Source organism: Otolemur garnettii, unplaced genomic scaffold, assembly GCF_000181295.1.
Source record: "Otolemur garnettii isolate 467f Iridium unplaced genomic scaffold, OtoGar3 scaffold00019, whole genome shotgun sequence".
Taxonomy (NCBI): domain Eukaryota; kingdom Metazoa; phylum Chordata; class Mammalia; order Primates; family Galagidae; genus Otolemur; species Otolemur garnettii.
Genome location: NW_003852414.1, coordinates 19,394,950 through 19,420,987, shown reverse-complemented (window position 1 = coordinate 19,420,987; position 26,038 = coordinate 19,394,950). Strand labels below are relative to the sequence as shown.

The 26,038-nt window shown below is 45.9% G+C and overlaps 1 protein-coding gene across 1 annotated transcript in view; it reads left to right on the top strand.

Annotated features, from left to right (window-relative positions):
• The window catches only part of CAMK1D (calcium/calmodulin dependent protein kinase ID), a 366,147-nt gene that overhangs the window by 144,665 nt on the left and 195,444 nt on the right, over positions 1 to 26,038 (top strand). The window contains 1 exon segment of the mRNA XM_023511452.1: positions 7,225 to 7,356. Within this exon segment, the coding sequence (XP_023367220.1) occupies positions 7,225 to 7,356 (132 nt within the window).

Genomic DNA, 26,038 nt, shown 5'->3' with positions numbered 1-26,038 from the left:
CCCAGGGGGACAGCTTGAGGCTCTGTCTCAAAAAAAAAAAAAAAAAAAAGCTCAAGTGCCCATCAATCCATGAATGGATTAATGAAAATGTATACCATGGAATATCATGCAGCCTTAAAGAAGATGGAGACTTTACCTCTTTTACGTTTACATGGATGGAGCTGGAACATATCCTACTTAGTAAAGTGGAAGAAAAAAATGGAAGAAAAAATATCCAATGTACTCAGTACTATTATGAAACCAGTTTACAATCACACTTTTGTATGAAGAATAGATCATAATTATGGCCCAAGATGAATGAGGGAGGGGGGAGGGATAGGAGGGGAGGGAGGAGGTCAGATGAAGGGAGGGTGAATGGTGGGATCACACCTATGGTGCATAATGCAAGGGCACATGTCGGATCTATTAGTATAGAGTATAAATGTCTTAACACAATAATTAAGTAAACAAGATGAGGTATATATTAACCAGTGTTATGTAAGCATTCCTAATTCTATGTGAAATCAGCACATTGTACCCCATAAATGCATTAGTGTTTACGTGATCTATGTGTTTCTGATTTAATAATAATAAAAAAAAATCAGAGGCAGCTTTTTAAGCTTCCACCAATTCAGTTTGACTAACAATAGTGGGGCACCTAAAATGTGAAAGTCCCAGTAGGTCAGTGGAGGCTAAATTTTTGTCCATTTTGTGATGAAATTGCTCTAGTATGAGAAAAGAATTTATATTTAAATGATGGGCGCTTATAGCAAACGGCCTGTGTGGTACTTTTTGTAAATAGTTTGATACTTGTTCTTAACAACTTCAGGTTAGAGATTATCACACACTGGGAAAGATGATAAAGAAACAGATTCTTGTTTCTGTTTTTGTAATAATAGTAGGTGGATTAGCCAGCATATTCCTGGGCTTGGCTTAGGTCTGAGTTCTGTCACCATCTGCTGATAACAAGTTAAGATACTTTGAATGGCTCCATGAATTTTTTAACCACTAGAAGACACGTGTCTACCTGTAGTTCACAAAACCCTAAAATATCCAATATCCTTTCACTCAGAGAGGACTGTGTACAAATCATCGGATGGGCTTCATCGCATGGATAGGAGTCCATTGAAATTGATGAACTAAAGCAAAACAGAGTGGCCTTTTTCAGAGCCATAGTGTACAAAGTTAAAAGCCTAAGTAGTCATTGAGAATTCTTTAGTCACTATGGAAATTCTTTAGTCACTATAGAAAATGTGTTTGCTTTTAGTCTTGGAAATCCAGCTCTTCAAAGATTGTTTCCTTCTGGGTAAGGAAGGAAACAGTCACGGTATAAGAAAGATGCCTTCAGGTTAGTGATTTGATTTTCTTTGAAATGTTGAAGGAAAAGGGGGAAGGATTCAATGTTTGCAGTTTGCACACCTCATCAGGGGCAAAAAATATTTAGCATCCCGAGAATAACTTTTTGTTTGACATTTCTAGTAATTTGCCACAAAGATTTCATTTTGATAAAAATGTGTTAGTTTTTTTAAGTGGAATAATGGTTTTCTTTATAAATCGAATACATGTCACTTCTTGAAAAAATGTGATTTTCAAAACATTGGAATTTTAATTTCTCACACGATTATGCATTCTCTAAAGTCCTTTCATCTGTGTAAAAATCTGCCTTCTCTTTTCTTTTCTACCAAATTTTACTTATTTAATCAGGATGAAGATTTTTTAGAAAGAAGTATCATAAATTCACAAATTTAATATTTTTACCAGTCTAAACAAACAGTGATCTCAGGATTATTCAGCTGTATGATGTTACTTAAGCATTCACGCGTAGACGCGCATGTTTTAAAATAGATCTGGAAGGACTCAAAAATTTTTTGTGCCTGGAGAGAAACCTTTGAGGTTCTTTCTGCACAGGGTCGCATAGGAACTTAGAGGAATATATTATGGAGGAGGAAAGGGAGAGGACTATTCCCCTGCATGATGAGTGGAAGGTCATTAGCGTATTATTACTTACTTTGCAGATCTACAGCCCAGGAGAAGGGTGGAAAGACAAACAGGGAACCGGAGAGCCCCACCTGACAGCAATTATCAAGACTGTTTTGGGCACTGGCACCAGTTGGTGCCAAGTGTCATTAGGTTTGGAGACACAGAAAAGGGTGACTTAAGACTCCTGCTCTTGACTTCAGCTCCTGGGTAGGCAAGATGTGGAGGGCTGCAGTGGAATGAGTAAATGCAGCAATGTGGGCATAAGCCTGCACCTCACAAGGAAGGTAGCCATGAGAGGCAACTGAGAAAACCTTGTAAGAGGAAGAACTAGGCCATCTTAGCCTTTAAAGAATAAAAGGACAGGCTTGGCACCTGTGGCTCATGTAAGGCGCCAGCCACATACACCTAAGGTGGTGGGTTCGAATCCAGCCCAGGCCGGTCAAGCAACAATGATGGCTGCAACCAAAAAATAGCCAGGCATTGTGGCGGGTGCCTGTGGTCCCAGCTACTTGGGAGGCGGAGGCAGGAGACTCGCTTGAGCCCAGGAGTTGGAGGTTGCTGTGAGCTGTGATGCCACGGCACTCTACCCAGGGGGACAGCTTGAGGCTCCGTCTCAAAAAAAAAAAAAAAAAAAAGAAAAGAATAAAAGGAATTTTGCCAAGCAGAAAGAACAAGGAGTAAAGGCAGGAGGAGGTTGGTGGAACTTGGATGAAGGCCAGTGGAATGAAAGGTCATGGGTATGCTTGTGCAGGTGACAGATGTGTTGGGTTGAGGTGACATGCATAAGACAAGGAGGCAGTGTACGGTGGCTGTGGTGACAGATGAGCCTACAAAGCTAGGGTTGGGTTTGGAAGGCCTTTGAAGGCCACAGGCAACTTGCAGAGGCATTTGAACTTTATCTTACAGACCTGAAACCTCAGCATAACTAGGGTTGATGACATAATGAGATCTTTGTTTTAGAAAAGGAATTCCAATAGCAGATAGGAGATAGTGGGGTAGCAGGCAGGCTTGCTGGGGGCCGGGGACCAGGAGGGAGTCTGGAGATAAGGATGAGGATAAGACCAGAGGCAAGATAGGAAGGCATGAACCAGAGCCATGGCGTGGGGAAGGAAGGACAGATGAGCATTTGCGCGTCTTCTTATCAGAAGACCTGAATGCACTTGGCAATGGAAATGAGAGTGAGAGGAGTCAAGTGGACAGATTTCTAGTCTATGTCAACTGGATCACCAGGAATGAGAGATGGAATGTAGGAAAGAGAAAAGTTCTAAGGTGAAGATACTGATTCTCCCTATGGCAATGTGCCTTTTTTTTTTTTTTTTTGAGACAGTCTTACTCCTTAATCCTGGGTAAAGTGCCATGGCATCATAGCTCATAGCAACCTCAGAACTCTTGGGTTCAAGTAATCCTCTCACCTCAGCTTCCTGAATAGCTGGGACTATAGGTGCTTGCCACAACACTTGCTAATTTTAGAGACAGGATCTCTCTCTTGCTCAGGCTGGGCTCTAACTCCTAAGCTCAGGCAGTTTACCTGCCTTGGCCTCCCAGAGTGCTGGGATCACAGCTGTGAGCCACCACACCCTGCCTGGTGACAGTGCTCTTGAGAGGCTGGTCAGGGCCCCAAGGGACAGCTGGGAAGGTGAGGTTTGTATATGAGATTAAAAACTAGATCCAGGTCAAGAAGCCCACAGGGGACAGATGGGGGTGAAGCTATGGAGACAACTGAGATTTTTCCAGGGGGAGGTTATAGAACAGCAATAAAGGAGGTTTCTGATGAAATCTTGGGGACCATTGGTGTCTGAAGGGAGGAAGAAGAGAAAGGACATAAAGACAGAGAAGAGGACTATTGTGGAACCCAGAAGAGAGTTTTAGGAAGGAGGACAAGGCCCTCTAGACCAGTGACCAGTAAGATGAGTAGTGAGAAAAGGCCATTGGGTTCAGCAGCTAGAGGACCCTCTGGGAGCCAGCTCAGCTAGTTTCAGATAGAGGTGGTGAGGGGGAAGTTCAGATTGCAGAGAGCAGCGGGCACAGTGGAGGCCACACCCAGATGACTAGCAGCTCTGGACGCCAGGCTCAATGAGGCTGTGGTGCTTGGCCATTCAGTTTTAAATGCGCAACACTTGTATTTAACAGCCTACGGAGTGTGCGCCCTGCTTTGACCTCTTTGTATTTTTAAAACTTTGTCACTCTGTTCCTGCTTTTGTTCCTTAGAATTTATGTTCTTGGGCTGTCTGAAGGCTTTTATTCTATAGGCTCTCAGATCATTTTCCTTGCTGTCATCTTTACTGCCACCAGCACCTGCCTCCCTACCTCTCCCTCCCCCTCGCTCCCTCTCTCTAGCTCTCTCTGACACACACACACACACACACACACACACACACCCCACTGTGTCCTGTGTTGTATAATCACATTGAAAGTGCTCAGACTGCTCATTCACGAGTTTTGTTTTTCACGTTTCTAATTAGCTTTCCTGGAACAGGGGAAGGATGTTCAAGTGATTCCTATTTATTGTGGGAACAATAACAATTTATGCTAATCTTGTGTACCCTAAGAAGACCAGAGAGCTTCGTCTTTGCAAAGCTTCAAGGAGGTGAATGCTCATTGGTTGGGTAAATGACAGAGCCACCGCTGGGGAAGGGTGGATGGCAGCTCACCCGGTGACAGGGTCTGACCCTCCGTCACTGTCACCTGCGGCGCTTGTGAAGTGTGAGCCCTGGCAGCGGCATGGGTCAGCCTAGCATAATGTGCTTGTGCTGAGGAGGGGACGGGAGATGGAGTCTTGTTCTCTGGCCCCTTAAGTACTTGCACCCTCGTCTGTGAAGTGGAGCTGAATGTCACTTCTGTGTACTGTGCTCAGGAACTGTGAGTGCAGTTCCCTTGGTCCTGTGTTGTCACCCCTGGGGCTGCTTAGCTCATGCAGCTCTTCACATACCTGTGTGCCACTGTCCTATTCTTACTGTGGGTCACTAGTAGTCCCCCACCCCCAGTCACTGGCACCACTGTTTGGCCTTGGCGTCAGTTCCTGCTGCTGCCCAGCAGACCTTTCTTCCCGACCCGCTCCCAGCCTGTCAACCCTCAAGGGGTGATGTGTGCCGCAGCCTCCTTCTGACAGAAGCTCTGTTCTCTCACGGGCTCCTGATGTCTGCAGCAGGGGGCCCCTGTGCTGGTATAGGTGGTCCTGTTTGTTCACACAGATATGTAGATGAAGAACTCATTGTGGGTGCAGAGAACAGTGAGGGGGTGGCCGAGGAAGAGGAAGGCCCTGTGGCAGTTCTCAGCCCAGGCCCTAGCAGTTGGTCACCACCACTGCTTCTTCTGGAAAATGAACTTATCAACCTGAGAGACCCAGGACCAGCAGATTAGGGATTCAAGTGGCCGAGAGAGAAAATGAATGCAATGGCGTGTCTGGAGTCACCATAGTCTTTGAACCCTGGTCTTTTTCCACCCACCTTTCTCTTTGACTTATTTCTCTTTTAGAGATAGGGTCTTGCTCTGTCGCCCAGTTTGGATCACAGCAGCATCATCATAGCTCATTGCAGCCTCAGACTCGTGGGCTCAAGTTATCCTCCTGCCTCAGCCTCCTGGGTAGTTGGGACTACAGGCGTGCATCATCGTGCCCCTCTAATTTTTTAACGTTTGGTGGAGATGGGGTCTTGCTATGTTGCCCAGGCTGGTGTTGAATTCCTGACCTAAAATGATCCTCTCACCTCAGCCCTACACAGTGCTGGGATTATAGGCATGAGCTGCTGCATTCAGCCCGAGTTTTCTTGCTCTCTGACACAGCTCTCATCCTACCTCCTGGAGGATAGTGAAAGGGGACATGTGCCTGCTTGTTCAGGGTCTTCCTCCCCCTGAAAGCTCCATGTGAGGCAAACCCACCCATCTCCCCTCAAGTAGGATGTGAGTGGGGAGAGGTGGTTCATGGGCTCAGGAACAGTCCCCAGAGTTAGTATCAATTGATTTCTCGGGAGAAAGCCACTGGGCCATCTATTACACTGTGATAAATCTATTGTGGGTCTTTGTATATCTTTAATGATTTTTCTTCTGGCTGGTTGTAAAGCTTCAGCAGATAGTGTTCTGAGGGGAGAATCCTACTTGACAATAATCTGTGGGTTTGGACAGAAGGTCCCTGTTCAGACATTGTTCGTTCGTGCCTTTTGAGATGACTGCGTTCTGCCCCTCAGGTGTGGGCAGTTAGGTACAGGCCTTGGAGACAGATGGACCGAATTCTCTCACAAGAGTTCACGTTCCCATAGGAACCTGCCCCGCAGACTCAGAGTTAATTGTGCTCGGTGGAAGTGAATTCCTCTCACTGGAAAGATTTGAAAATCATGCCTTTGTCTTCCTCTGGACCGTGACAGAGTGTGCAGCCCTTTCAGATGGGCGAGGGCGGCACGAAAGGCGTGTTCCCGTGTTGAGGCACCTCTTTGATGGTGACTGAAGAACACAGGCCCTGAGGCCCTGGTGTTGCAACACATTTGGGGCTTCTGGTGGTTTCTTTTATACAGGAGCCTTTGTATCCGGAAGCAGGCGAGTTCTGATGGTGTAGAAGCCAGCTTTGTAGTCTCTCTGTGGAAAGATGACTTGCTTCTGAAAGTCTGGGGATCGGGAAGCCCTCGGTGGCTGTGGCATTTCCTTGGCCTGTTTAGGCAAAGCCCGAGTTGCTGGGGTCTGGAGACAGTTGATTGTGTGGTTCTCGTTTGTTTATTTGGTTTAAAAAGGAAACAGGCTACTTAATGAAGACTGGTGGACCCCAGCCAGTTAATTACCCCTTGTCGATACCATGAGGTCTGCGGCTCACACTGTGACCATCTCATTACCTACCTGGGAGAAGGAATCCAGGGTCTGCAAAGTGCTCTGAGATTTCCTCTGGATGAAGGGCCGGTGGGAACCTTAGAATTGTAGTGTGACTTTCTAGTCTCTGGGGACCTGGTCCTTTTTGCAGGGGCGGGGGAGGGGGGGAGCTCTTATGAGAACACTCCTGTTGGCTCCAGAGGACACGTCATGTTCAGCAGCAGGTGACAGGTGGCACCAGGAGGTGACCAGACCCATGTTGACCTCTGGGTGTCCCTTTGCACAGGAGCACACTTACCCATGTGGGTTTTTTTAAATAAAGACACTCAGTGAGGGGCCGCGCTGGGTGAAAGTAACTGGGCTGCCTGGGCGCATGTTGTCATTATTGTCACCCACACGTCAGTGGCAGGGGTCGTGGAGTCATGATGAAATCAGTTTTCTGAATCTGAATGTTCTTTTTCTCTTTGTTCACAGCGGGGCCTTTTCTGAAGTGGTTTTAGCTGAAGAGAAGGCAACTGGAAAACTCTTTGCGGTGAAGTGTATCCCCAAGAAGGCGCTGAAGGGCAAAGAAAGCAGCATAGAGAACGAGATAGCCGTGCTGAGAAAGTAAGTGCGGGAGGGGCCGCCCCGTCCCCTGCGTCTCTGTCCCACGGCCTGCCGAGAGGGCCAGAGGCTGCCAGTGGTGGCTGATGACCAGATGGTCACACAGTGTGCAGAGAGCTGCCATGTGGATCTATTATGTCTGTAATGCTCGCTGCCACTGCTGGAGGCGGTCACCACTTCTGCAGAACACAGCTGTCAGGCCGACTTGGTTTTGAACTGACACCTGCCGGTCTTGATAGCTCAGTGACCTTGGGCCCGTTACAGAACCCTGAGTCTCCTCTGGAAATGGAGTCCTCAGTTCCTCCCGGCAGGGTGTTCTAAGGGTTGGGTGAGATGGCCCTAACTATGTGTAAAGTGTTTAGTGTAGAACCTGCCACATGGCAGGTGCTGGCTGAAGGTCACTGCTGCCGCTGCTGCTGTGAGTAGTGTTACTGCTACTGCCATTACTGCTGCTTTATTTTATACTAAGGAAATGACACTCACAAAATAAAGCCATGAGCCCAAAGCCTTGCTGCTTGTAAGTGGCAGAGCCTGGAACATCAGCCCTCCAGGGTTACTCTACATTAGCTTACAGTTTCTCCCCCTCTTTGCCATAGACGTGGCCTCAGGTACCCAGCAGGTTCCACAGGGGGCTTCCCCTCTTCATTGAGTTTTATTATTGCTCCTTATGTGTAATGGAATTGCATCTAAATCTTGCCCTCTCTGTGATAATAGTGCACGTAGATGAATGTATCCCGGGATGCTCTTTCATTAGCAGGGAGTCTGGTTCTGCTCCGTGTGCTGTCATGGTTAGGCCACCCCCCTGTGTCTCAGGGGGTCTGGGGGAACAGGCCCTTATAAGGTACCTGCTTGTGCATACTTGCAGTGTATCTGAACAGTGTGCTAAGGACATTTTTTAAGAGTTGCTATTAATAAGAGGTGTTCGAAATATCCTTGAAATTTTTGGGATTTGGAACCAGCACATAGCAAGAATCCCTGTACAGATAAGGAAACGCGGAATGAGGACAAGCCTTCTAGGGTCTCAAAACAAAATGTCCCGTTCCTCACATTTTTCCTGTGTAACCCCTCTCTCCTATTTCTCTCTCACTGGGTCCCGAGCGATGCTTTGCCCCCTCCATATAAACTCAGCACCACTGCGGTGGTCAGGAAGGTCTGTCCTGTTCTGACCTTTTTTCACGCAACAGACGTGATAAGTGTTGAAGAAGGAATGGGTCTCCATAGCTCTTTTTCGTAAGGGTTTTCGCTTATTTGTTTGGTTGTTGGGCTGGTTTCTAGGTTCTCTGGATTGTCTATTAGGAGCCCAAGGAGTTTCAGATTATCCTGAGGAGGAGTGCAGGAAATGATTCTATGGAAGAGAAGCTGGGGAAACAAATTAAGTACATTAGCATCAAGCAGGAAAACACTATGTTAATGAAACATTAATTTAAATTGCCCATTTTCCAATATGAAATCAGTGCTGCAGATGAAGTTACTTGCTGGTGACATTAAGTTGCAGACACATTATTGATAATTTGACATTTTGGATGGAGTTCTGGGTAGGCCCAGAACTTTCCAAAGGCTCTGTCTTGTAAGCTGAGGGGGGATCCACTGCTGAGTGGAGGGGGATGCCTTTATTTTTATGTGACTGTTACAAGCTTAGAAAAACTGAGGAAGTCAGTTTGATTCTTGGTGTTATTTTCCATCTTCATGGGCAGGGGGCACGGATGTAGGTTTTATAAACCAGTCCTGCTTATGCTGTGGATGGTCTGCTTTAATTAGTGTCTTCATCTGTGTCTCACTCAGGCAGTCACTTCAGGGAGAGGTCAGGGGTTTGGAAGACCTTGTTCCAATAGTTTCTTACTCTCAGCTGCCTGGGTGCCTTGAAGCGTGACCCCCTCCCTTTCAGGAGTAAAGAACAAAGAAATGATTTCTCCGGGATAAGAAGGTGATTGGTCTCCCGTATGGATTTATTTTTGGGGGTCCTCTGTGGATGATTTATATGGGGAACAAGAGGAAGTTTCGTATCATAAGCAGCTGAAAGCAAAGTCTCTGGGCTGAGAAGAAGGAACCACTCTGAGTGTTGCCATGGAGACATTCATTCATTTAGCAGATATTTATTAAGTTCCCACTGTGCGTCGGGCAGCACCGCTAAGCACTGAATTTAAGAGATGAGATACAATTCTTACCCTCTGGGAGCTCACAGTTTTGTCACTAAATAGGAGCATGACCAAGGGTAGGGGTGTTTTGTTCTTTCTTTGAGTGGCATGTGAAGGAAGGTTTCATGAAAGAGGTGGGTCCAGACAATGAGTATGTTTTGCTGGATCAGAAATGCAGAGGGAGATTCTAGCCAGAAGCCCCAGCCCAAATAGTGATGAGGAGATGCGAGAGGCTGGGGAACACCTGTGGGTGGAGAGGTGGGATTGCCGAGGGCCTCGCATACCTGGACTTTGAACTTCATCCTGAGGAACAGTGATTTTCAACTCCTGTGCTGTGGCACCCTGGTGTGTCATGAGAGGATCTTAGGTATGCCGAGAAAAATTTTAAACATCACTAATTAAATTATTTTCCAAAGACGTTCAAAGCACAGCAAGGGTATTTTCTTTCTCTTTTATTTTTGATCAACATAATTTAAGTGCGGCATGGAAGTTTAACTGTAGGTTCAAGTGTGCCGTGAGATAATAAAGGAAGAAAAACACTGCCGTAGAGAGTGGGGAACCAGCAAAGGGTTTTTAATGAAAGGAGCGGTATGATCAGGACTGTTCCATGAGGATGATTCATGGCAGGATATGGAGGAGCCGGGACTCAGTACCCGCAGGGGGATAGCGGGGAGGCCCTTGGAAGACTGTGGTAGAGAAGTGGAGAGGGAACAAACTGAACCAGCAGCGGTGGTGTTGGGCTGGAAGGGGCAGACATGAGAGTGTGAACAGGTGGACTCTCCAGTACTTGGGGATTTGGAAGGAGTGGGTAGAGCACTGAGGGGGACTTCTGGGTGTCTGAGTTGGATGACTGGGTGAATGGTGGCCGAATTAACCACAATCAGAAATACAGGAGCAGCCAGGCAGCGGACAAGTTCTCTTATAGACACACTGAATTTGGGGACCTTGGAGATGTTCAGGTGGAGATGACCAGTTGACTGTCCAGTTTTAGAACTCAGCCCTGATTTAGGATTCTATCTAGAATATTGATATTTTCTGAAGCAGCATATAAGAAAAAAAATATTTTGGGGCTTTCCATAACTAAGTCATTGGAGACAGGATCCCCTTCCTTCTGGATTCCACCATATCCCCCAGTCGTTTGTATATTTCCATGCTGTTTTTTATGCCAAAGGCCTATTTGAGAGCGGCTTGCCCTCCTACATGCGGAGTTCATTGTGGGGTGAGAGATTTATTTATTTCATTGGATTAAAGTCACGGAGCTGATATATCCTTAAGGACGTCTTCGTACTTGCCCTGAAAATAATTCCAAAATGAATTTTCTACTGGATAAGTAGATATTAAGCTCAGAGAGAAAAAAAAATCCCAATAAACATCAGGGTGGGCGGCTGCTGTGCTGACCTCGACAGCAGTGGGCTGGATCTGTGCGCTCAGCACCAGCTTCTTCAGACAGAGGTTAGCTGCAGCCCCTGAGTGGAGCGTTTTGTGCAACACCGTATCTCACATCATTGGTGTAACGCACCTTGGCTTGGATTATAGAGTTGATGGTTTCTGTGGTGTTATTTACTTAGCGGACAGGTGCTGTTGAAATCTAATTTCAAGGCAACTCATAAAGCATTTTTGTGGGGTAGAAAGGCAGATGTATTAATGGTCTGCATATAAATGAGAGACAGAGAAAAGATGTATAAACTGAGGGATGGGAGAAGCAAAACACAGCTTTGCTCAGATGGGGAAACTGAGGCTCAGATTGGTTAAAGAGATGCTGTCTGAATGAAGCGTGGTGCCGAAACTCAACATGCAGTTCTCATGGTTACTCTGTAGACTGGACAGGGAGTACTTTGAAGCTTGTTTTCTCATCCACCTGTGTACAGTGGGGGGTGGGTGGGAGGAGTCTCAGCTGATGGTCTGTTTCTTTCTTCCCAAATCAGCATCCCTCAGCTCTGGCTGCACATTAAAATCACCTGGGAAGTTTGCTTGTAAAATTATATGAACATTCAGGCCCCATTCTAGACCAACTGAGTCAGAATTGGAGGCTGTCATGGGCGTTGGAAGATTGAGAAGGCACCTCCCTGCCCCTACCCAGGATCTTAATGCAGAACTGAGACAGGGTCAGAACAGCTGCTCTCCAGCCCCTCCTCTCCTGGTCTCCCCTCCGTGGGGGTGAAGCCGCTCTGTGTCACGTCCGGGAGTGTGGGCAGATGTGTAGAGATGTGCAGACACACAGACACACGCCAGGCAGCATTTCCTTTTGGGCAGAGGTTTCCTCGAGAGGAGCAAGCTCAAAAGTGCTCCCTTGGCAGAGCTGGATTTTACTGTGGGGGGTGGGGTGGGGGGTTGCCTGGAGGCCATTATCCCCACAGCAGGGTGCAGGCACCAGCCTCTGGCTTGGCTCAGGATTGAGAACTTTGCTGTTGGGGGGTGGCCCAAAAAGAAATAGGGGCAGTGGTGGCAGTGCCCGGCCAGGAGAGGCTGGTGCAGGGGCTGGGCAGGTCTGCACACTGCCAGGCTAAGCGCATTATCAGAGGGCTGCAAAGGTGGCAGATGCCAGAGCTCCGGGTGCTGGGCGGGAGCCCCGGCACCCCTGTGTGTCAGGGTCAGGCTGGAAGGCAGGACACATGGAGGGAGGTTTAGACAGCACCTCAGTTGCAGACGTGCAGGGCAGGACCCCAGAGCCCAGGTAATGGCCCCATCCTCCAGTGGCCTGAGACTAGATGCCTTCTGCCCAGTGCAGGCTAACCAGGGGGAAGGCAGCTTCTGCGGTCAGAGAAGACAGATGCTTTGGGTTAAGGAGCAGCACTCAGAGAACGGCTGGAATGTCCCTGCACTCATGGGAGCCTGGCTTCCACTCCTGGGCTTTGTTCTGAAGGAGTGCTGGCCCTGTGCACATGATTAAACCACTGCCAAGTGCAAGTTATTATGTGTATTAGAGAAACATACGCTTCGATAGAAATTCATTGATTGGGGCAGAACAAAACCGCTTTTCCAATAACTAAAAATGGCTGACTTAAAAAACCCAACACTTAATTTACTCTGGCACCAATGCAGCTTTTTAATGATCTGTCTAACTTGCCTAGACGGGAGTGTTGTAAAACAGAGAGACCTCTTTCCTGGAGAGCTAGCCTTGAGATAGAGGCAGAACGTGAAAATTGACAGCAGAAAGCCAGCTGATGACAGGTGGAGGAGCAGATACATCCCTTAGCATCCTAGACCCTTGGCTACCCTGGAAGCCCATATTAAAAGTTACCCTGATTTTGGGAAAAAAAAATGCAATTCACATAAAATAGGGTTTGAAGGGTATGGTGAGTTATTAGGTGGTGGTTGTGTTGTGTGGTTAAAGTCAAATTCTTACCGACCTGTGGATTTGCAGGTGTCAGCCAGTCTGCTGAGTGCCCCAGGCCTGCTAGAATCTTAATGTAACCCACCCTGGCCTGGTGAAGACAGGCTCTGTGAAGGCCTCTGGTCACAGAGGAGAGCTGATGGTTTTATGAATTCATTCTTGCCTTGCTTGACATGCATTGTCCGTTTTGCTCTGACCTCATTTCTGGGAGCCCTGCTGAACTTCCTTCTGAGTGAGGAGGCTTCCTCTGCTAGGTAGGCAATAAACTCACCCTTGTTTCTGCCTATTTGGTCATTTATTTCCTCCAAAGTATTCATATCTATAAGAAGAAAAAAAATTGGTCTGATGCCAACACAACTTCACAGCCAAGAGAGGATATATTTGGTGCTTCCATTGGCCTTCCCATGGCGTTTTGTCCACAGCAGAGAATCAAGGACATTTGTTACTTGATTTGAGATCCAGAATCAGTGCATTTCTATCAGTGTCTTAGACATTGCTTGACAGAACTCCACAGATTGTAGGAAAATAGAATTGGCTGTATCCCTTACTATAAAACAGGGAGATTAGAAATGGCTGGAATAGGCATGTTGGTTTATCTCTCTAGTGACCATGTATCTCTGGGGCTTCTGCCTGCCTGTGGCTCATGGGACAGTTTGTCCATGTCTTAGTCCATTTTCTGTTGCTATGATAGAATACCTGAGACTGGTTAATTTGTAAAGGAAAGAGGTTTATTTATTAGTTCATGGCTCTGGAGGCTGGCAAGTCCAGGTTCAAGTGCCTGCATATGGTGAGGGAGTGCATATGAAAAGGGCCATCTGCTTCATAAGAACTTATTCTCCAGAGAACTAGCCCAGTCCCCTGAAAACTGTGTTAATCCCTTCGTGAGGACGGAACCCTCATTACCCAAATACCTACCAGCACTGCTGTATTATCAACCAAGGTGGGGTGTTCTAGAAGAGGCAGTAGGTTTGAGGGAGAGAGGATTCTCCTACAGCCACAGAGTATTCTCAAATCCTGTCTGGCTGTTCCTGCCACCTTTTATACTATATTACTCTGTGGATATTTAGAGCAATTGAAGAAACAATGAGTTTTATCACACTTTGAGAAACAGTGTCAGTTCTTTGCATGTTTATTTCCTGGTACCATTTCTCTGCCATCTAGTCTGGAGATTGACTTAGGGAATTTAGCTTGTATGTGGACTATTTGGTGATTTAAATTCCTCTAATAATATATCTCAGCAAATATTTTCCCCCTTCCCTGTAAGCTTACATAGCTTAGGATTTATACAAATGTCACTAAAATGATTCCAAGAGAAATGTGCATATGTGTGTTGTAGCTGAATATTCCTAAAAAATCAGAAAAGCTTACGCTGGAGATCATACCACATGAAAGAAGAAATATAAGGAGCCCCAAGATAGATGAGGATGGCACATATAGAAACAGGAATAAATAGACACAAAAGGTTTGCTGTTGCACTTACATTGTGTCAGTTTTATCTTCTTCGTGGTTTTGATGTTATTTGTGTGCGTAGGTACATTACTTTAGTGAAGCATTATTTGTGACTCAGCATATATTTAAAATTATATGTCATTTAATCAATAAATTTCATTTGACATACTTGACATCCTGGACTGTCATTTGGGTGATTTAAACAGTTGTTTGCCATTTTAAAACTATACTGGGTGGCCATAAAGTTCGTGTACAGTTTAAAATAGTGTGCTGAACTTGATGGCCACCCTGTATGACTAACTCTTTTATCTCAAAGCATGAAATTGGAAGCCTTGGTGACTTGTCTGAAGCCTGTGAGACACTCTTACTGTTTATTGACAAATACAGAGCTGTAATAGATGTGTTTTTGGTTCTTGTTGAAGGCTACAGAACCAAAGGACTAAGAATACCCACAAACATGTACATGTATACACATGTATGTAAATATGCCCTGTAGGTAGGTAAACATACATGTTTCCACACACTTAAAAAAATCTCAGTTTTAAAATGTCTTTCTATTACAAAGCAAAACATTCTTTTGCTTCATTTAGTAAACATACTATCAAGGGAGACAATAATCTGCTGTCTAGGGTACCTGAAGATGATGAGCAGGTAAAAGGCCTTTGAACTAGAGCATGTTTAAATGTTCGATATTATGGTGACATTAGGTATTCCTGCTCTCCTTATACAACTGGAAAAGCTGAGAATATCTCTGCAAGAGAGGTGAGAGCAGTAACTGTTTTGTTCATTTGATGGAAAGAAAAACTCCGGTACAGAGTGTGTAATTGGGGTAAGGAGTGGACGTGGGGAGAGAGTGGAGAACTCTCGCTGCTGAGCTGTTCTCTATCTTTAGAGGACTCAGACTCCCCTTCTGCTGAAAACTCACTACTGGAACCTTGGAACCTCTGGGAACAATTACTAGGAAACCAAAGTCTATGACTCCCAGTGAGTAGTAAAAGATAGATGTCAGTTCATTAAATTAGTAAACTGATAACTTTATGAAAACTTTTTTCCAACCTAGTCTCCTGAAATCCAGAGCTATTTACCTACAAGGTCTGACAATTAAGTTTGCAGACTCATCCAAGAAAAAGCTACATACCTCATCACTGAATGTCACTGTGGTCACCTTTGAAGTACTCCCCTTGGGAACTGTGCACTGACCCCAGTGCCTAGTCCATTCTTCAAAGCAATCATGGAACTCTTTTTCTGGAATGACCATCAGAGCTGTTATCTTATGACACATAAAAATATGCAACAACAGGGGTGGCGCCTGTGGGTCAAAGGGGTAGGGTGCCGGCTCCACATACTGGAGGTGGTGGGTTCAAACCCAGCCCTGGCTAAAAACTGCCCCCCCCCCAATGCACAACAGCATTAATGAGCACCACTCAGCAAGATATTGCAACACGTCGATTGAAATATAATTGTGAGATACTGATATACTATGGTTGTAGAACCTTACTGAGTTGTTTGTATAGTGCTGCCAACTTAAGGGCACAGTGGCGAGTTTGTGAACTTAAATGTCAGACCTCTCATGACCATTCCAGAAAAAGAGTTCCAAAATTGTTTTGAAGGGTGGACTACGTCCTGATCTTCGTGCATAGCTTCCTAAGGCAGGTGCATCGAAGGTGACCATAGTTGATACTCAGCAATGAAGCATGTAACACTTTTCCTAGCATGAGTCTATGAACTTTTTTTGTTTGTTTGTTTGAGACAGAGCCTCAAGCTATTGCCCTGGGTAGAGTGCTGTGGCGTCACAGCTCACAGGAACCTCCAACTCCTGGGCTCAAGCGAGTCTCTTGCCTCCGCCTCCCAAGTAGCTGGGATTATAGGTGCCTACCACAATGCCCGGCTATTTTTTGGTTGCAGCCATCATTGTTGTTTGGTGGGCCTGGGCTGGATTCGAACCCCCTAGCTCAGGTGTATCTACTTGGCGCCCTAACCACTTGAGCCACAGGTGCTGAGCCAAGTCTATGAACTTTATTGCCAGACCTTGTATATACTTTTGCAATTTTTTTTTTTCCTCTGAGACAAGGTCTCACTCTGTTACCCTTGCTGGAGTGCAGTGGCTTCACTATACCTCACTGTAACCTTGAACTCCTGGGTTAAAGTGGTCCTCCCACCTCAGCCTCCTAAGTAGTTGGGGCTATAGCTGTGTGCCACTATGTCTGACTGATTTTCCTACTTTGGGTAGAGGTGGGTTTTCACTGTTATGCTCAAGACTGGTCAAGAATTAATGGCCTCAAGTGTTCCTCCCAGCTTAGCTTCCCAAAGTGTTGGAATTAGGGGTATGAGCCACTGTGCCCTGCTGTCTGCTTCTCTTTATGTGATAGTCACCAGGGCATTAGAGCTGGTGGAGGACCTTCAAGATCTTGGTCTAGTTCCCTTGACTTATAGATGAAGAAACATGTCCAGAGAGATAACATGACTAGTCCAATGTCACAGAGCTAACTTGGGCAGACTTGGCACCAGAATGGTGGTTTCTGGTCTCCTCATTCAGAAATCTTTCCACATGACCACACTGTCTTCCTTGTAGGGGTGTCCAACTTATGGGCTGTGGGCCGCATGTGGATTTTAAGCTTACCTGTAGTGTTGGATATCAAGAAAAGTATTCATGGACTGTTTTTAAATTTGGCTAATCAGCTTTCTTAGTGCTTGTGTATTTACCATATAGCCCATGACAACTTGTCTTCTTCCAGTGTGAGGCAGAAAGGAAAAAAGGTTGGAAACCCCTGGTAGAGCATCCTTCAGTAGAATGCAAGAAAATATCTCTTCCCCCTCTTTAAAAGCCCACTGGTACGTTTCATAAGGACTAAAGCATCTGCCTGGTAGCTTGGCCAGATTCCAGTAAGGGGCATTGACTCTGGTTTCAGAAATTCCCTGTGGTTTCCATCAGATGTGCTGTTCCTCGGCTTCCTCTCCTTAGCAGCGGTGCTGTGGGCTGCTCGGATTGTTATCTTATCTGCCGCCTCTGGTTCTCTGGTACTCACTAGAAGGGAGCTCAGAGGCCCCAGAGCCTCCTTAAAGATTCAGCATCAGGACGGCTTTATTTTCATTTCATGCACATCTGATGAGTGTAGCCCTCTGTGCCAGCGTCTTGTCAGTAAAACGAAGATAATCCTTCTCAGAAGGGCAGTAGGAAGAAGCCAGCTCCCAACTGTGGTGTAATCTGGAACAGATGGAAAGTGCTACTCTGGCGTGAGGTCCTAATCCAGGGGACCTTTTCCATCTCCCAGCAGCAGGCCAGACAGCTGCCAATGGGATCAGCCCTATTTGGTCTTTTGCCTTCTGTGTAGGTTTCCGAGATATTCTAGAAACAAAGGGAGGGTGTCTTTCCCCAGGGACCATCATGAACAACAAAGAGGCTTTGTGGGACATTGGGTCACTTTGAGGGGCAGTGCAAACTAGGACAAGCAGAGAAGGGGCAATGAGAGCCATGGTGTGAACCACCTAGAGAAGCTACAGGTTGGGGACAAGCCAGCCTGCCTGAGAAGCCACAGACACTCCATCTGTGACATGTTATTTATTTATTTATTTATTTATTATTTTTTTTGAGACAGAGCCTCAAGCTGTTCCCCTGGGTAGAGTGCTGTGGCATTACCGCTCACAGCAACCTCCAACTCCTGGGCTCAAGCAAGTCTCCTGCCTCAGCCTCCCAAGGAGCTGGGACCACAGGCGCCCGCCACAACGCCTGGCCATTTTTTTTTTTTTTTGGTTGCAGCCATCATTGTTGTTCGGCGGGTCCGGGCTGGGGATTTGAACCCACCACCTTAGGTGTACGTGGCTGGCGCCTTAGCCGGTTGAGCTATAGGCGCCGAGCCTGACACGTTATTTATTATATACAAGTACATATATTTTTCTGAATATAAAAGTAAACATACGGAAAGAAGTTTCTACTTAAGTGTTCGATGTTCCTTCTAGTAAATTTTCTTGCTGGGTTTTAGAACAAAAAGATAAAGCAGCTATTTCTTTGAAATTGTTTGAATTGTGTTTCTGCAAATCCAAACCCGATTCTCTGGCTATGAATGTCTATTTGCTGTTGTTGCTGGTTTATTCAGTCCTGGTAGGACCTCCTCCAGGGCAAAGCTATTTCACACAGCAACAGGTGGGGTGGCCTTAAAGGATGGCAGGGTACATGCTGAATGTGATGCCTCAAATCTTGGGGTTGCATTAGAATGTTGGGTATATCCTGGGTTACGTTAAAACTTAGGCAGCCAGTCTGTTTGGGGGCTCTTTTTTCTGTTTAACTGCACAAAGTTCCCATATTTTGTTAGACTAGGAACATGGTGGGTGCTGCTCTTACTGAGTTTTTTTTTTTTTAAAGAACGGTAAACAGTATGATTAAAACTTCAATTGACTTTATTGACTTGTTCTGGGACCCAATGTGAGTTCGTTCATTTTATATTTTCCTTCTTCCTCCTCCCCTTTTTTAATATATAGTATCTGTCTTTTTGTGGCTTCTTTCCTAAAAACCTTATAGAAGATTGTAGAAACAGGTTGGCAAACTGTGACTCACCAGCAGTCTCCATGAGGTGGCTGCTTATTGAAATAATTTCCTGGAGGTCTATGGCTAGTCGTTTTTACTTACCGTAACAGTCAGGTCGTTAAGTTTTATTATGCAGATGTGGATGCTTTTGCTCATTTGGGCAAATCATTTTGGGAATAATTGTTAAGTTTTTACTAAGTCCGTTATTGTTGTTGTTATTTGGTCAATACAACTTTTTCAAAAAGTTAGTGTGCCTCTTTAAAAAGTAATTTAGAGTGACTTTTTATTTTTTCTTTATAAAGACCACAGTGGTAAGTAGCATACTGTAAACTTCTGAATAGAAACTATGTTCTGAAGAACGCTAACTCAAGAAATGTGCCGGAGTATCTCCACAATACAGCTCCGGGTCAGGTGAACACATGGCGTGGGTAGTAGGGAAACTTCACAGAGCATGCATGTCAGACTCCTGTGCTCCCTGTACTCAAGAGTTCAGTAAATGTGTGTATTTCATTTCCTTTTTCAGTAGCAAGCTGCATTCATTTACTTGCAGCCACCACAATTATTTTAAATAAAATGACCCAGCATACCCAGATGCCATTTTAGAATTTTTCATCCTGTCTTTTCTGGAACAGCATCCTGGACATTGATTATAGGACACCTTCTTACTTTGAATTCTTGTTTACTTGAGATATAAATCTGGCTGAAGTTCATCTTTGCTACTATGAAAAATTATGTGGTGAGCATATGATAGAATAAAAAATATTTGTGAAGGTATTTATAAAACCTACCCAGGAAAAGAAGTATTCTTAAGTTTTTGGAACCAGTGTGTCGAAGGTCCATAATTACCTTTCACCTAGGCAGGATCAGGCATTGACCTGGGGGAGTCCCAGGTTCAAGAGCCCATAAGAACTGCAAATAACTCCCTTTAAAAAAGTTGTATAGTTTGGAACTGTCAATAAGTTAGGTTTCTTCTTCTAATCACTCTAGAAGAATGGGAGAGCTCTTAGATCTATTTCAGAAGACCACATCACACTTCCAAGATTATTGATATTTTCATAGATTCCTTTAATGCCTGTCCACCCCTAGTCCTCAGTTACCTCTTTAAGATCCCCGAGGACAGGTGTGGTCCATGTTGTGGTCTCCCTTGTGGCCGTTTTGGCATCACGTCCTCTGCTGGAAATGCTGTCACTCCCCACTGATCCAGGCTTAGTCTTAGGATCTAGTCCTCTGGGCCCTTTTTCTACTCATAGTGTGGTCCTCAGACTGCCAGCAGCAGCATCTCCTGAGACGGTAGCCAGGTTCCCAGGTGATCCATTCGCATATTTACCAGTGAGAAGAAGGATATCTAGGAAACTTCCTATCAGAAACCCAGGATGACTTGGCTGCCCTTCTGTGCATCCCAGTAGCATTAGGCATTTTCCTCTGTTGTAACCCATCAATGTGGGTAATTGCCGTTGACTTCTCCTTCTTTCCCAGATTTCCAGTTCCTGACAGCTTAGACGGAGAAGCACAGACCTTTAGCCTCAGAGTGAGCCCCTGTGTGCTCCAACCCCATCCCCTGTTCGCACTACCGCACTTGCCTCTCCTTGCACCTCCTCAAATTTTGTTCATCCTCTTTTTGTCTCTGTCTATTCTCACTGTTCCGTCCACTGCGCTGTTTCTCTTTACCCCCCTCTACCCAGGGAAAACCCATACATCTGTCAGGGTCACTCTGATGCCATCTGCTAGTTTGCCAAGTGGCTGTGAGAGGTCCTTCTTCTGAACCCCTCTGCAAGGCCCCCACCGGCCACTGTGTTTATGCACAGTTGCTGGGCATTCTTGGAACCCACCCTGCACCAACTCTCCGCTCTGGGAGGTGTGGATGGGGTTGGCTCATTTATGGAAGTGTAAGTCACCACTGAGGTTCAAGAAAGGAAATCTATTAATTCAGTTCAAAACGGTGCCAGTTTCTTTCCAGAAGGTAGTTTACTCCTTGAAACTTGGGAGCCATTAATAGTGCCTTTTGGGGTTTAAAATTCTGGAGAGATTGTAAAGACAAATCTCAGCCAGAGGATTTTCAACAACAGGAAAGTGTCTTTGGTTACCATTCGCACATCTTACCCTACTGTGGTCTGTATTTCTAAAGTTTATCCCATGTCCCATCTGAGAAGAACTGATAACACAAGTGGAAGTGCTCTCCCAATGCTGCTAGGAATTTGATGTATTGTACCAGAATTTTTGTATTAGTTCTTAGGTATTTGGTGCTGATTTCTACCTTTGAATGAATACAAATTTACCGCTCTCAAAAACATTTGTGAGGCTGAAGTTCTGTGCTTTTTTCGGTGTAAGCTGTCAGGTAACCGGTGAAGGACTTTTGCATAGAGGAGGAGTGGGAAGGAATGTCGGGAAGATTAGGGATAATTTTTGAAGTGCTGTGTAAACAAGAACAGGTGTCAGAACAGATGCCTGTTGACACCTGGGGTCTGACTGTGAAAGTCCCTGCTACAGGGGAGGAGCCCTAAAGGAGCAGCTTGGCCTTGCTGGAGACATCCGGAAGGAAGAATCAGTGCAGTGTCCGAGTCTGGGTGTCTGGGAGAATGCCAGGGCCATTACAGAAACAGAGAAGCGAAGAGAAAGGCAGGGCGTGGTGCTATACACTCAAGTGTTCTCCTGTCCTTCCAACAGGACAGATAATGGCAGAATTAATCAATGCCACCCCAATGGCCTGAGAGCAATGAAGGGAGATAGAAAAGAAGGCCTGTTGCCCAGAGCCCGCCCTGTGCTGAGGGGCTGGGGAAGGAGGGGGGGCACAGTGGCAACAGTCATTATCGTCACCACAAAGAGCTGGTTTATACAGACAGAGATGTGGGAAGGCTGGCACTGCTGAAATGTGTGACTGTCAGTAGGACAAAAATCTAGGTCTAGGAGGTAGGTCATTCTAGTCTGGATTTTAAGATAGAATAAATGAAGCAAACACTTAATGTGAATATTATTGACAGTATTTAGTGTATGGGTCTGTTTTCTGAAATTCCAAATGACTTCCAGAACAATGGTTTTCCCATATATACTGTGATGATTTCAGAATCCTACTAGTTTTTCTTCTTTCCCTCTATTCTTACTCTTGGTTGCTTTCTTTAAATTCTTTAAAATCATGTCTCCGGATCTCCAAATATCTATATATCATATGTCCTCCCTCATCACTTCATTTGCTGGCCCCTTTATGATGTGGCTTCTGCCCAACCCTGCTACTGAAAGTGTCTCCTCAAAGGGTGATGATTGGTTTTGAGTCGCCAGATATCTTAGTCTCTTCATAGTAGGAAGTGCCCAGGACTTTGCCTGCCGCCCTCTCTCCCTCCCTCCCTCCCTTCTTCCTTCCCTCCTTCCTTCCTTTTATTAAGACAGAATTTCCCACTGTTCCCCTGGGTAGAGTGCTATGGGTATCGTCATAGCTCACAGCAACCTCAAACTTCTGGGCTTAAACGATCCTCTTGCCTCAGCCTCTCAAGCAGCTGAGACTACAGGTGCCTGCCATGATGCCCAGGTAGTTTTTTCTGCTTTTAATAGAGACAGGATTTCACTCTCTGAACTCCTGAGCTCAGACAGTCCACCCGTCTCAGCCTCCCAGAATGGTAGGATCACAGGCATGAACCACCACACCAGGCCACCCTTGTCTTTGCTGAAATGTTAGACTCTGTTTGCCAAAACTTGACTGATCCCATCTTTCTAAAACTAAGATTCCTTAATTATGAGATTGAGTAAGCACATTTACCTCCCTGCTTTGCTGACCCTGCTTCTTCCTCCTGCTTCTGAGCTTTGCTCTCCACATTTTCATCTGTGGAGAGTTCCTCATTTTGTCTCTTGCTTTAATTTGGAGAAGGTTGTAAGCCCAGCCCTGACGATTCTCCAAAGTGGAAAGACAGGATGGTTCATTGGGATGCAGAAAGGAAAGTTAGAACTTTCACTGATAATTCCATCTTTAATAATAAGAAAGAGATTAAGAAGCACAGTATCATTCTGGAGTGATGGTTGGTTTGTCAGGGACACAGTCACAGACCTCGGAGTCCTTCTGAAGGAAGTGTGGACCCACAGAGAATCCTTGCTCATCTGCCCCCTGCCTGGCAAGGCACCAGTAGTTTACACGTGGCTGGTCCTATGGATTCGTGGATTATATTACCTAGTTCTACCTAAACCAACCGTCAGAAAAAAGAATTTAAGAAGATTCCCAGGCAGCGCCTGTGGCTAAGTGGGTAGGGCACTGGCCCCGTCTACTGAGGGTGGCGTGTTTGATCCTGGGCCTAGCCAAACTGCAAGGAAAAATAGCCAGATGTTGTGGCGGGCACCTGTATTCCCAGCTACTTCAGAGGCTGAGGCAAGAGAATCCTTTAAGCCCAAGAGCTGGAGGTTGCTGTGAGCTGTGATGCCACAGCACTCTACTGAGGGCAACAAAGTGAAACTCTGTCTCTTAAAAAAAAAAAAAAGATTCCCAAAAGGACATTGTGGTTTTAAGATGATATTAAAAACACAAGTACCGGCTCGGCGCCTGTGGCTCAAGCGGCTAAGGCGCCAGCCACATACACCTAAGGTGGCGGGTTCAAATCCCCAGCCTGGGCCCGCCAAACAACAATGATGGCTGCAACCAAAAAATGGCCAGGCGTTGTGGCGGGCGCCTGTAGTCCCAGCTACTTGGGAGGCTGAGGCAAGAGACTCGCTTGAGCCCAGGAGTTGGAGGTTGCTGTGAGCGTGATGCCATGGCACTCTACCCAGGGGGACAGCTTGAGGCTCCGTCTCAAAAAAAAAAAAAAAAAACACAAGTACCTGTACACAAGATAACAAGAGAGCTGAGATTTTTATTCCTGAGAATTTTTTGTTAGCCATGTTACAAGGATAAAACAATTGAGGACCTATCCCTGAGTCTCATTTGAAATATTTTTATTAATAAGATTTTTCTAATGAAAGCAGAAATGTTATTTATATTGTTGCTAAATAAAATTTATTTTAGTTATTCGATCTAATTCTTTAACATTTTAATGTTGTGTAGGTTTTAAATTTACATAAGAAATTAGTATAGTGGTATCTCTATTATAATTTATAAATCGTAGTACCTATACTGGGGCTTTCATACCTAAAGGGTTTTGTACTAAGAGGGGTACAGAATCAGTACAATTTAGAGAGCATTGTTCTAGAGACTTGGTCCTTTATTTCTAGAGCTCTGTAGACAAACCCATGTTAGGTTCTGGTTTGAACCTATGCAATTGAGCCAGTCAGTGTAGCACATGCCATAGCATTTCAGCCAATCAGCATAGCATGTGACAATGCATTTCAGCCAATCAGCATAGCATGTGACAATGCATTTCAGCCAATCAGCATAGCACATGCCACATATCTCAGAATGCAGAGCTGGAGCATCCAGTGAAAAAGACACCTCATCCTTGCCAGTGATAGCCCCATGAGGCTGGGGTGGAACAGCATCGGGGCTGAAGCAGGATGATGGAGAACACTCCTCTTCTGGTCCCACTTCCTGGGTCTGCCATTACAACGCCCTGCATAGTATTTCTTGCATCTTTCTCTTTCTTTTCTTTGTTTCTTAGGAATCCCCGTGCTGTACCCCCTCACCTTACACCTGGACAACTACAACACCCTTTACTCTCTACCTCTTCTTTTGTGCACTGCTAAACCAACCAATCTCATAGCATTCTGTAGGAGAACACCCTTCTTCTCTCGATTGATGAGTGGCTGTCCATCACCTATGGAGTGTGGCTTATCCAGATAGTCTGACATTCCAGGCCCTTCATTCTGTGCTTCCTGTGTGTCTCTAGGACGTGTCTGTCTCGTCCCACTGCAGCAAACACGGAGAGCTCTCCTCTTCTCTCTCAGTATACTACTCTGCTTCCTTGTCCCCTTTCCCACTCTACCCCTCAAGAGTCCTGGCCATCTTTCAGGGCCGTCTCCAGGGTTACTCGAACCTGGAGGCTTCCTGAGCATGCCAGTCTGAATCCTCTACCCATTCTCTGAGATGCCGTCATGGAGGACCTGGGGCTGTGTTACCGTTTGTCACTGTGCACACTCCTTAAAGGTAGAGGCTGTGTCCTCTTCTTCCCTCATCTCCCACAAAGATAAGCCAGAGGTTCCGGGAGTGACTGAGTTTCAAAGGGGCCCCCACACCTCCACACCTCCTTGGTGCCCTTGCTCAGGTGGAATCATCTAGAAAGGTGTCCACTCAAAGCTTTTCCCCTTATGCCACCTGCTGAAGGCACTTGTCCTTCAGCAGAAAACCCAATGATCCCATCTCGTGATCGTGTGTGGAACTCTGCAGGGCCTTTGGGCAGAGCCAGAGTTCCCCTACGAGGGGATGCCTGAGGTTTATTCATCCAGACCTGGTTGTGTGAGCCAGACCTTGCTTGTCTCTAGATAATTCTTAAAGCTGCCATTTGCTCATGAGCATGATGTGTAAGTAATTTAACTAACAGATGTCTCTGAATTGGGACTTCAGGTTGTGCCAGTGTAGTTGAACTAAAATATGCCCTTTCCTTTTCCTTTTCCTTTTCCTTTCCTTTCCCTTCCTTTCTCTCCCCTTCCCTCCCCCCACTTTCCTTTCCCCTCCCCACCTTCCTTTCCAAGTTTCACTCTGTTACCCACACCAGAGTCATGGTGTCAGCCTAGCTCACAGCAACCTCAGACTCCTGGCCTCAAGGGATCTTCCTGCCTCATCTTCCCAAGTAGCTGGGACTACAAGTGCTTACCCCCACACCCACTAATTTTTCTATTTTTAGTAGAGATGGGATCTGGCTCTTGCTCAGGCTGGTCTTAAACTCCTGAGCTCAAGTAATCTTCTCATCTTGGCCTCCCAGAGTGCTGAGATTACCAGTGTGAGCCACCATGCCTGGCCTCTTTCTGTCTTTTTTAAAAAATGTAGCTTCATTGGAAAACTGGGGCCTATGGGTGTAGGCAGCTTGTGTACCAGGCCACAGTATTTGGTATAGAAAGCCAGGGACTCTGCAAGTGTTGAATTAGCTACGGGAACTCGGTTCAGAGGCCAGGGGAAAGTGAAAGTGCACTTTGTGTGTAGAAGTCTTACTATTCCAATAGGGCTTGTTAACTAGAACACGCTTCACTTTGCCCTTGAAAAATGGAATGTAGGCTCAGTGCCTGTGGCTCAAGCGGCTAAGGCGCCAGCCACATACACCTAAGGTGGCGGGTTCGAATCCAGCCCGGGTCCGCCAAACAACAATGTCTTAGCTCGGCGCCTGTGGCTCAAGTGTCTAAGGC